Source organism: Nicotiana tabacum, chromosome 19, assembly GCF_000715075.1.
Source record: "Nicotiana tabacum cultivar K326 chromosome 19, ASM71507v2, whole genome shotgun sequence".
NCBI lineage: Eukaryota > Viridiplantae > Streptophyta > Magnoliopsida > Solanales > Solanaceae > Nicotiana > Nicotiana tabacum.
Genome location: NC_134098.1, coordinates 18488070 through 18500307, shown reverse-complemented (window position 1 = coordinate 18500307; position 12238 = coordinate 18488070). Strand labels below are relative to the sequence as shown.

General features: G+C 39.1%; 1 protein-coding gene across 3 annotated transcripts; it reads right to left on the bottom strand.

Moving 5' to 3' along the window:
* Positions 1–5639: 5639 nt before the first annotated feature.
* Positions 5640–10533, bottom strand: LOC107827063 (YTH domain-containing protein ECT4-like). Of its 3 annotated transcripts, XM_075239716.1 has the most exons (10): positions 10255–10509; positions 9484–9560; positions 9252–9393; positions 9083–9142; positions 8902–8972; positions 8156–8740; positions 7468–8058; positions 7160–7372; positions 6837–6983; positions 5640–6451 (listed from the first exon to the last, which is right to left on the bottom strand). In XM_075239716.1, exons 1-10 carry the CDS (start codon positions 10280–10282, stop codon positions 6188–6190), a joined length of 2178 nt encoding a protein of 725 aa, XP_075095817.1. In that variant the 5' UTR covers positions 10283–10509; the 3' UTR covers positions 5640–6187. The 3 variants fall into 3 exon arrangements, with proteins under 3 accessions (XP_075095817.1, XP_075095818.1, XP_075095819.1); XM_075239717.1 differs by lacking the exon at positions 9083–9142 and having other exon boundaries at positions 10255–10533; XM_075239718.1 differs by lacking the exon at positions 9083–9142 and having other exon boundaries at positions 9484–9918; positions 10255–10414.
* Positions 10534–12238: the final 1705 nt, after the last annotated feature.

Here is a 12238-nt window from a genome sequence, read left to right as displayed (position 1 = left end):
AGAGAATCACGAGGTATATCCAAATAACGAGAAAAATATGATGACACATAAGAATAAGTAGAACCAGGGTCAAATAACACTAGCGCATCCATGTGGCACACTGAAACAATACATGTGATCACGGCATCGGAAGCAACTATCTCTGGCCTCGCTGGAAATGCATAGCAACGGGCCTATCCACCACCTGACCGACCTTACCCTCTAGGGAGACCTCAAACCGACTGAGCCCCCCTCCCCAACTGGTTGAGCGGATGATGTAGCTAGTGGTACTGAAACCATAGATTGTGTTCTATGATGTGGGACACCACTCAGAATTATGGGGAAATCAATCTTGAGATGACTGAAGTCTCCACACTTGAAACAACCCCTCCTCTGACGAGGTTGTTGACCCTGCGACTGACCCTGATAATCTGAATACCTGCCTATGGAACCCTGAGAAGATTAAGCACAGTAAAAACTCTATGCTGGCATTGCACTAAATGATGACTAAATTGGGCGAGTACAGTATGAATTGTGGATAATTAACGAACTATAGGGAATCTAACGAGTTGCCTGAGTGGGCCTAAAAGGACGGCCTCTGCCATGACTGGCCTCCAAACGAGGCACCACCAAAACCACCTAAACCACGGGGCCTCTTGGCCTTCATCTCCTCTCACTCAAGTCCACGAACATGCTCCAAGCGTCTAGAAATCTTAAACACCTAGTCAAATCTAGCATCAATCTCGGCCTCTCGGGCCATACCATATCGAAGTCCATCGTAGAGGCCATCAATGAACCTCCTGATCCTCTCCCTTTTGGTATGGACCAAAAATACTGCATGACATGCCAACTTTGTGAATCTTATCTCATACTAGGTAACAGTCAAGCCCTCCTGACGTAGATGCTCAAACTCCCTACGCAGCTCCTCTCTGTGAGTCTGTGGGATAAACTTCTCTAAGAAGGGCCATGTAAGTGGTTCTACGCCAGCTGGTCTGCCTGACTCATAGGTCTGCCACCACATGTAGGCTGGCTCCATCAGCTAAAAAGTAGGAAAGTTAACTCTATTGGAATCCATAAGCCCCGCTATGTGAAGAATCTGATGACACTGATCAAGAAAACTTGTAGCATGCTCTGACTCTCCTATATTGAACTGGGGTGATGAAGCCTCTGGAATCGCTCTAACCTCTTCTACTCTTCATCAATCAAAGATGGTCCAACCACGGCATGTGCTGAAATAACTGGCTACACTGGCAAAACCTCCAGTGTTTGATAACCTTGAGCTAGTTGCTCCGGTGTACGGGCGACAGGAGTTGGGGCTCCTCCCCCGGTTTGTGAGGTAGCTAGTGCAACTAGTATCATACCTGCCTTAGCCAATCTTGTATACACACTCAAGGTCTGGGCCACAGTCTCCTAAAGACCATTTATAGCAATAGGTATCGTCGGTGTCTGGGCTGGTCTAACCGGCTCAACAATATCCGGTAGTGTGTACGTAAACCTTACCTCTACCCTGAGAAGGTAGCGAGGCTATTTCTGGAAGAACCTCGATTCGAGAGGATGAATAGAAACAATCAAATAATAACAACAATATCCAAAAAATGATAACAACAATGTAAGAACTAGAAAAAAATAGATGAAGAAAAGCAATAGCACCAAGTAGCAACCACAACAAAATACTAGAAAATTGAAGCGGAAGATAGTAAGAAATAGTCGTAATATTAGCAATCTAGGAACAATGACAAAATACTACCAGACTAGCCCTAAACAACCCGGTAAGGATTAGTAAAATACCTGACTACCTGCTACCCTTCTACCATAATTCTCGACCTCTATACCCTCCTTTTAAGGGTCATATCCTTGGTGAGCTGAAGTCGTGTCATGTCTTGCCTAATCACCTCTCCCCAATACTTCTTACGCCTCCCTCTACCTCTTCTCGTACCCGCCAAAGTCAACCATGGAGGCCATACCCACCTTTGCTTGAATATCCTCATTCCTATCCTTATCCAACCTAGTGTGCCCGCACATCTATCTCAACATCCTCATTTCAGCTACGTTGATCTTCTGGACGAGGGAGTTCTTGACTGGCCAAGACTCAGCCCCATACAACATAGTCCGTCTAACCACCACTTTGTCGAACTTACCTTTTAGTTTTGGTGGTACATTCTTGTCACACAATAAGCCGGATGCTAGCCTCCATTTCATCCATTCCGCCCCAATGCGGTATGTGACATCCTCGTCAATTTCCCCATTCCCTTGGATAACTGACCCAAGATACTTGAAACTTTCTCTTTTGAGGATGGCTTGTGAGTCAAGCCTCACGTCAATTCAATAAAGTTAAATAAAACCATAGGAACCAACCCCAAACAATAAAGCTTTGATCTTGATACAAATACACAAAGTCAATCAAAACATTAACCCCGGGCTCGTACCCAAATCCAAAAAAAATCATAAATTTCGATATCCATTTCAATACGAGTCCAAATATATGTGTTTCATCCAAATTTAACCTCAAATCGATCCCCAAATTACCAATTTTCACTCTCCAAAAACCATAGCAAAAACCCCCAAAATTTCTCCTTTAAATTACATAATCTAGGTGTAATAATCTATGGGAAAACAATATCTAACATCAAAATCAAATAGTGATTACATAAACTTTAATTAGTAGTGAAAAACTCTCCAAATATCGCCTCTAGCTGAGCTCGAAAACTCCAAATAATAAAAAATAACCAAACCCTCGAAATAAGTATTCTGCCCAGAAGTCTTCATATTTGTGGACCAATATCCCGCTTCTACGGTACCGAATCTACAAAAAAACCAATCGCAGATGCGGGAGTCACTTAACTCTCGTTCATCCGCTTCTACAGACTTCTCATCGCAGATGTGCATCTGCTTCTGCGAAAGTACCTTCGCACCTGCGATAGCGCATCTGCGCTCCATGAGCTGCATCTGCGGTTCGTGCCTCATCCAGCTTAACTTCGCTTTTGCGGCCCTAGGTCCGCTTCTACGGACTCACACCTGCGGCAAAAACCTCACAGGTGCGCTAACACCAGAACAAGACTGCCAAATAACATGAAAATAATTCGAAACTCATCCAAAACACACCCGAGACCCCCGGGACTCCGTTCAAGCATACCAACCAGTACCAAAATACAACACGGACCTACTCAAGGCCTTAAATCACATAAAATAATATCAAAACCACGAATTATATCTCGATTCAAGCCTAAGGAACTAACCAACTTCCAGCTTTCCAAAATTCATGTTGAGCGCGTGTAATCAACTCGGAATGACTTCAAATGTTGCGCACAAGTCCCAAATGACATAACGAACCTATTCCAACTTCCGAAACAACAACACGAACCCAATATCAATAAAGTCAACTCTCAGACACCTTCAAATTGTCAACTTTTGCCAAATAAAACCAAATCAACCTAGGAACATCCAAATCCAAATCTTGACACACACCTCGGTCCAAAATCATCATACGAACCTATTGGGACCATCAAAATACAATTCCGGGCTCATTTACATACGAGTCAAACCTTGGTCAACTCTTACAATTTAAGCCTCAAATCATGGAACTAAGTGTTCCAATTCACTCCCAAACCTTCCTGAACCAAATCAACCATCCTCGCAAGTCATATAGCACTAAATACACATACGGGGAGCATCAAATAGGGGAACAGGGTTAAAATACATAGAACGACCAGCCAGGTCGTTACAGTGGTGCTCCTTTCTCTGCTACTGCTTAGGATTTTTTCTTATTCTTATTCTTCTTAATTGTAAAATAATTTTGTTAGATTTGTTGTTATTTAATAAATTGATGATTGGGGTTTGTTCTTTATGATACTTGGAGGTTATGTTTCAAATTTGGGCTCATTTGGAGTAGATTTAGGTGTTGAATTATGTGTTGGTTTGTTAAAATTTGAATAATAACTTTCTATTTTTAGGCAATTTGCATTTTAAGCCTATTTGGCCTTAAGTGTATGAAAACATTGGTTGTACTTCAAACCTATTTTTCCTTAAGTGCATCGTAAGTGCAATTTTTTCACTTCAAACCTATTTGGCCTTAAGTCCATAAAAATATTTGTTGCGCTTCAGAACTATTTGGCCTTAAGTGCAAGTTTTGTACTTTAGACTTAATTGGCCTAAAGTGCATTGTACTTCAGACTAAATTTTGTTTTCCTCAAATTCAAACTCGAAGTTTGAAGTTGATCCAAAAATAGGTAGACTTGTAATTTTTGTGCAAAGTGGGTATAACTTCAATGGTGATCTCAAAATTGGGTAGATGCAACTGCCCCTTTATAATGAGTGCCTTGTATTGGGCTTAAAAGGAGCTAGTAAAAAAGAGTGGCTCGCGCACGTTAGAAATAGGGCCGAAGGCAAAACTTATGGATTTTCCTACCATGCGCGCGAGATATACTTGAGGCTTAATCCAAATCTAGTTTTATAAAATTATTTTTAATATTTTTCAGCCTATCAGAAAATTATTCAAATACATACTTACGACAATATATCCCCCCTTGAGATTAAATGTGCCTTAATTCCAGAATTGTCACTGTTGACTCTTTATGAGAATTAATCGGCCTTATAACATTTAGATTTTCTCCACTCCTATATATATACTCCTATATATATATATATGAGAGATACAATTTCGTTCCTATGAGCGATATACAAACGCAAAAAAATCAATCCTCTTTTTCTCTTGTTATTTTTCTTGTTCCTCTCAATTAATTTCTGGGCAATATATTTTTGTAAACTCCAAACGTTCAGCCACTCGATCTCAACTATTTGCACCCTAGTCAAAACAGTAGCTTATCACGACACAATATTATATTCGATAAATTATTTTTGTTCTCCTTGTTCTTTGTCAATATTGTCGTATTTTTCAAAAACTAAGATTATCTAAAAAAACAAAAGATTACCTTAAACTGGACACTCTTTACATAACAGTTATTGTATTAGGCCTTATAATATTCATCGCATTAACAATTCCTATATAGTTAATCTGTGAACTAAACGATCTTCGACGGAGCTTTGGACTTGAAGCACATTGAAAAGATTAGTTTAAGCCTACTTGATGTCTTAACCAAATAATTATGCATAATTCATGATATTTATAAATATTTCAAGAATTCATTGTCGAAGGGATTAAAGTTTCAAGTAGTAGTAAGGTGATAAAATGGGACCTGAAAAATCACTTTTTAGCTTTCGTCCCCAATTTTTTGTCCAAATTTACTACGGAACATGAAAAACTTTATCCATCGTTAAGAAAAAATATCATTTTACCTTCGACTCCTAATAAAGCTCCAACCTGAAAATAATTTTATATTGAAATTTGAGTCGTAAAGTTCACCTTTTTCCTATTGAAACTAAAACAAGTACAAATAGAAAATCTAATATGTAAGAGTATGAACTAACTCTACACGAAGGAAAGAAGTTGAGCAATCACGGTAGTACAAGTTAAATATGGACCTTTTCATTTGTTTCATGTGTCCAGATATTACTTCAATTTTAAGGAAGAAAGACAACTATCCACGGCCGATAATTGGACAATGCGAATTTAAATGAGAGCAACAGCAGCAATAACCTGATTGAGTTGCTCTGAATCACACTAAACATGAAATACCAAATTGTCGTTAAAAAAAAACATAAAATTGGGAAAAATCGCTGCCAAATGCTTCTTGAATTAACTATATTGCAATGCATTCCCACCTCGCTTCTAGCTCTTTCATTAGTACAAAAAAGCAATGTTGGGAACTGCCGCAACAGATTGATCTAGATTTACAAGATAGGATTGGGAGCCAAACTAATAATAACAAGAACCCCACCCTTTAAAACCCAAATAACTTTTAAAAAAAGGGGAAAATTGACCAAAATAAGCCACAAGACGAAAACAAAATTATAAAAAAAAATTATCCTAAAACCCAAACCAAGGTATGAAACCTGTCAGAAGCTAAAACCTGAGGGAAAATGGAGCTTCCATACTTCCTGAACTCTTAGAAACAGATTGAACTAGCCTTGCCACTATTGATTTATCTCCGGGGATTTCTTAATGCAAGAACCAACTCCAAATGCAGCTAGGATAAAAGGGGCAGTCCAATGGTTATGAGATCTAACCAAGCACTGGCGTGCATATCATGTAGTCAACAAGCTCCAATTTAGGGCTTCTTTAACCACAGACCTCCCCCTTCATTAGGTGAAGCTAGCATCCATTAGCAACTCCTTTTGCTATCCCTATAGCTACAGGTTTCTTTTCCGCTACAGTGACTGGTTTAGCACCCTTCATATCATCTCCCTTTGTAACTGATCCATTTTCTGTAAGCTTCACCTCCCCATTAGTCGGAGCAGCGGGTAAACTTTCCTTGTTCAAACCAGCAGGAACTTCTGAAGGTTTCTGGGACTTAGGTTCCACTTTCGTGTTTTCTTTCTTCTTCTCTTCAGTAGCTTTGCCTTCCCATACCTGCGACTGAGACAACCAAAGAAAACAACCATAATTAACTACCAAGTCGAAGATTATTATTATTATGAAGACATCGACCACTGCTAAATACACTAGTGAAAGCACCTCTTCTTGTTCCTTTTTTTAAAAAAGTTCATTTAATAGGCAGAAATTTAGCACTACCTCTATCTCAATTTATATGAACCCATTTGACTGGACACGGAGTTCAAGAAAAGAGAGAAAACTTTTAAACTTGTGGTGTAAAATGAAGCACATATATTTTGTGTGGCTATAAATCATTGCATAAAGGTTAAATTGTTACAAATAGGTAAAGGAGTCGTTCTTTTTGGCACGGACTAAAAAGGAAATAGATTCACATAAATTGAAACGGAGGGAGTACATAATAAGCTACCTGCTTCTGGAATAGCTGCTGCTTGACCTTCTTTTCCTGAATTCTCTTCTGACGATCCTCATAGAACTCAAAATCATCAAGGATGCACTGTTTGCTAATATGATCCTTAAATATCTTAATCACCTGTAGGCCCTGCTCTATTTTGACCTGTACAAAGCAATGAAACTGTTGGTAAAAACCATCTTTTGGAATTGGTGAAACGGTTGGTAAAAACAGTAATCGACAATTATATGAAGGTCAAACGAGCCAAGACAGACTACACAGGATCACCCAAAAATCACTACTCTTCTATCTTGCTCATAATATTAAAACACGCGGCATACCTCCTGAGTATCTCTACTGTTGGTAACAGGCTTGTTTTCGTTGTTCTCCAGCGTGATGTTTTTCAACAAGCTGTTTGGTACATCCTTCACGATGTGCCACTTTACAGGAAAGCAGCCGATCCACTTGTCTTGCTGCCAATACTCCAAACTCTTGTTGAAATCAACTGGTCCTACCATCTCTGCAACACCGACAAACTGACCACTTGTATTCACCTGGATAAAAAGACCAAAAATAACCAATCAAAACAAGGAGAATGTGACTCAAAACCAAAAAAAGACTTGAGAATGATGTATCTAAAAAAGCTCACCGAGAAGAAAAGAAAAACAGGGCAACCACCAGACTTTTGTTTAGCCTCCTGGTAAGCAGAATCAAGCTTCTTGTTACCATTTGGTGTGCTAGCCCAAACATTATATTTGATGCTTTTGTGCACATCATCCTCACTGTAAGACTTGATTATAAAAAACTTGGCATCAGTATATGTCACTGGAAAATCTGGACAGTTGTATTGTTCTCTGTCAGGAATCAGGCTTGGTTTTTCTTTCTCAGCATCATTGGTTAGGGTGAGCGGAACGTTCTGCCCCTTGACTGCCAGCGTTACTGGTGTAAAACCCTTTTGATTCTTGAAACCTTTACCTCTAGGTCCCCTGTTGAGCTCATTTAAACCATCCATGTTCTCATTACCGTAGAAACTATTTCCTCTACCCCTGGGTTTGAACTTGTTGTCAACCGTCATCCACCCACGACCTGTGGTACGGGTATCATATCCATTGGATCCAAAGCCCATGCCAGTACCGAATGTGTTACAATACCGCCCCCCATACAGTTTATTGGGGTACATCCTATACATATACCCATTTGTTGTGTTCATGCCAGAAGAGGGCCTTGGGTGGTGGAAGCCCTGAGAATGAAAAGCTGGAGTAGGTACTCTTAAGTCTCTTTAAGGAGACGGTAAATATGGAAGAGAAAGAACATATTCATGTTCTCAAATAACATACCATTAGATGCGGATGAACATTCTGATTTTTTGATGATGGAACGGCACTGCCATTTGAAAAAGATGGTGTAAAAGAATTGCTCGACACTAGCCTACCTTGCCCGTCAGTGAACATTGATCCATCTATCCATGGAATGGGAGATCGCACACCATCAAAACCTAATCTAGGGTCGTGATAACCTGAAGCAGCTCCTCCAGGCAACGCACCCCGTCCATAAGAACCATTAGCATTTACGGATGGGTTCTGGAATGCAGGCCTCACAAGCGTAGGCCCAGCATTTCCCTTTACACCACCATTGGCAATGCCATTAGAAATTCCATTAGCAGAATCAACAGACAACGATGCATGGTCAGCAGCAGCAGCAGAGGTGGCAATCTCACCTTTTGGCAGGGCAACTGGAGTAGTGTACGAATTACTGGTTGGAGGGAGGGGCTGGAAATACGGATAGTGGTATTGTTGTGATCCATAGAGCTGGCCATCATGCCCCAAAGTTGGGGCAGGGGATGTAGCACGTGAATATGGACTGTAGGGTGCATAACCATAGCCATGATGATAGATAAGCGACCCATTATCCCCATAAACTCCCTGCATTTTAACTCATTTAAAATCCACACACAGACCAATATTTGCTCGAGCTTAAAAGCAACTATAGACAGCAACAAAGAATTTCCATGACACAAAAATTAATACAGCAAACAGATAAACACATTTAACGTTGTAGCAAGAATTCAAGCAGAATAACTTACAGCCATCTCAACTCCATCCGGATTTAAATATCTTGAATAGTCCTCCCACTCATTACCAGAAGCATCATATCCTAGAGCAGAACAAAAAAAATGTTACCATGAAACAGGTTACCTGTGGTTATAAGATGCCATACCATTTGCATGGTCACATAGTTAAAGAAAGAAACAAAGACTTTTGAACCTTGTGGTCTTAAACATGCCATAACGTTTGTGGTTGTAGTACTTTTGAAACTTGTATGTCCTAAATTGTTTAAACATCAAGTTAAATTGTTTCCGTATTTAGAAGGTAATTTTTTTTCTAAACGAACTAAAAAAGAAATAGGTCACATAAATTGGATAAGAGGTAGTACCATAATAGTATGCTGCAGTAGAGGGATAACCATTAGGAAGATAGCAAAAATTCGGATCTATGAATTCCGGCAACAGAGGGGTCACAGACCGATTCATGGACTGGATCTGACCATTTCCCACGTCTTTTGAGTCCACAGAAGGCTGAAAAGGGAACAAATTTCAGATTAAGAACTGTAGACCAATTGACTGAAACAAAGCATTTAGAAAAAATACAACTAAAAGGAAAATCACCTTCTTTTTTGGCTCTGTAATTTCAAGATTCCTATTCTGAGAATCCAATGACAAATTCTGCAGCAAGCCTGCAGCTTCTATAGCAGTAAATCGTAAAGGAATACCACTTCTCCATAGAATTTATCAAACGAGTTCATTAACAACTAAAGCCAAGACAAACTTCCACTAATACTTATCAAATTTGGAATCAACAAATAGGTCATTTTAAATTATGTAAATAACAAAATTTACTAAAATTATGTAAACAATAAATTTACTAAAACACTTAGATATTTTATTTTTTTCATTATTAATTTTATTTTGTAATATTGGCCTGAGACGAGTTTACAGGGAATAACATAGTAACAGAGGATTCATATAGCTGAGACTGAGGCATAGCTGTTGTTGTATTTGTACTAAAATTAGCACAGAATTCTAAACCGAACTAAATATCTGCTGTTGTTTAAAAGAAAACATCAACTATAAATCGCCAAATCACCTACCCAATTCCCCAACATATATAAGCTGAATTAACCAAGCATAAAAAATCAAAAAACAGCTGAAAAACACATCCTTTATTATAAAAAAAAAAAACTAACGGCCTACACTTAAAACCAGCAACAGATATCCAGATCTATAAAGGCCCGGATAAAAAGTCTACCCCATAGAACATAATTTTAAGCATACATAAATCTACTCATACGTTCACAAACAAGTAAAAATCAAAACTTGGGTCGATTTTAACAGAAAAAATATTGAATAGCCATATGTAAATATATAAGCTAAGGATACGATCAACAGGAGGAGCACCAGCAGCCATAAGAAAAAGATAAATCTCTCAAAAGGAGGAGGAGGAGGAGGAGTAGTGAAACCCTGAAGATTTTGGAAAGGGTTTATGGGAGGAGAGAGAAAGAAACCCTAGAAGAGAGAGCGGAGACAACGGATTTTAGAGAGAGAGAGTTTTAGCCGCCAACAAAGCGAGGCTAAATATATAGAGAGAGAAAGAGGGTTAGGTATTGGGAGAGAGAAACTATAAAAAGGAGGGGATTTTTTGAACCATAAATGGGATGTGATTCAAATAGCACCACGAGTTTTGCTCTTAAAGGCCCCTTAATTTTTCTCGTATTTCCAGATCTGACCCTATTCTTTTACTTCACCTGCGGGTGATGCTGCCAGCTCATAGCAACTTACGTGGCAGTGTTTCAGTGGTTTGTGAGATAGTTTGGGTACTTAATTGAATGTTTCGCTTTTAGAGTCTTTTTTAATAGGACGAAAAAGTCGCTTTTGGGATTCCTTTGGGTTTTACTCGGTGGACTCTTTGCAATTTCGTTGCAGTTGCATTAACCCCTCCCCTAAGGAACCAACAACAAAAAAAAAAAAGGGAAAATATTTTTGGTTCTTGAATTACTTTCCATGTCTTGTTTTATTTAGGGTGTGTTTGGCGGGGAGGAAAAAGTTTTTCATGTTTTCCTAAAAAAAAAATAAGTAGTTTTATCACTTAGTTTTCATATTTAATTAAGAGTAAAAAAAAAATTCAAAAGATATCTTTAGTATTTGGTTGGTGCCAAATACTCAAAGGTAAGTTGAACAGTGGTTAGACCGGCCATGTTGTATGGGGTAGAGTGTTGGCCGGTTAAAAATTCATATATATAGAAGATGAAAGTAGCAGAAATTAGGATGTTGAAGTGGATGTGTGGGCACACTAGGATGGATAAGATTAGGAATGAAGTTATTTGGCAGAAGGTGGGTGTGGCTCCTATAGATAACAAGATGCGAGAAGCGAGGCTCTGATGGTCCGGACATGTGCGAAGGAGAAGTTATGATGCCCCGGTAAGAAGGTGTGAGCGGTTGGTTTTGGCAGGTACGAGAAGAGGTAGAGGGCAGCCTAAGAAGTATTGGGGAAAAGGTGATCAAGCATGACATGACGTGGCTTCAGATTTCCAATGACATGACCCTTGATAGGAAGGTGTGGAGGTCGAGCATTAGGGTTGTAGGTTAGGAGGTAGTTGAGCATTTTTCTACTTCGTATCGGGTGTGAGGCTAGTCTAATAGGTTTTGTCTTAGACGGTTTTTATTGTGTTCACACTATTCTTCCGTTTTTTATAGCACCGAACTTTATTTACTGGTTATTGTTATTGTGTTTCATCTATTTTTCTAGTTCTTATGATGTTGTTATTATTTCTATGGTTTCTGTTGATATGGTATTGATATATTGTCTCTTTTCATCTTTTGCTTTTTCTTGAGCCGATGATCTATCGAAAATAATTTATCTACTAGCTCCATCAGGGTAGGGGTAAGGTCTGCGTAGACACTGCCCTCCCCACACCCCTCACTTGTGGGATTTTACTGGGTTGTTGTTGATGGTGGTGGTTAGTGAGTGGAAATATATGATTTTAAATAATATATAATTTTGGTAAATACATGGGATGGGGGTGAGGGAGTTGGGGTGCGAGATTGGGGTAGATGGTGGAGGTGCAAGATTGGGGGTGGGTGGTGGTTTGAGGGAGAGAGGCTGGGGCGAAGAGGGGGGTTGGTGGGGTGGGGTGGTGGAAAATAGGGTGGAAAAGGTTGAAAAAAGGTTTTGGAAAATATTTTTCCTCCTTTTGGTAGGAAAATTATTTTTCTCCAATTTAAAGAAAAGGAGCTCATGAGGAAAATATTTTTCAAAATATTTAAATAAATCCAACATGAAAAAAAATTAAAAAATATTTTCTTTGTACCAAACACACTCTTAATGGCTGTTTGGCCATAAAAAAAAATCACTTTTTCGATTTTT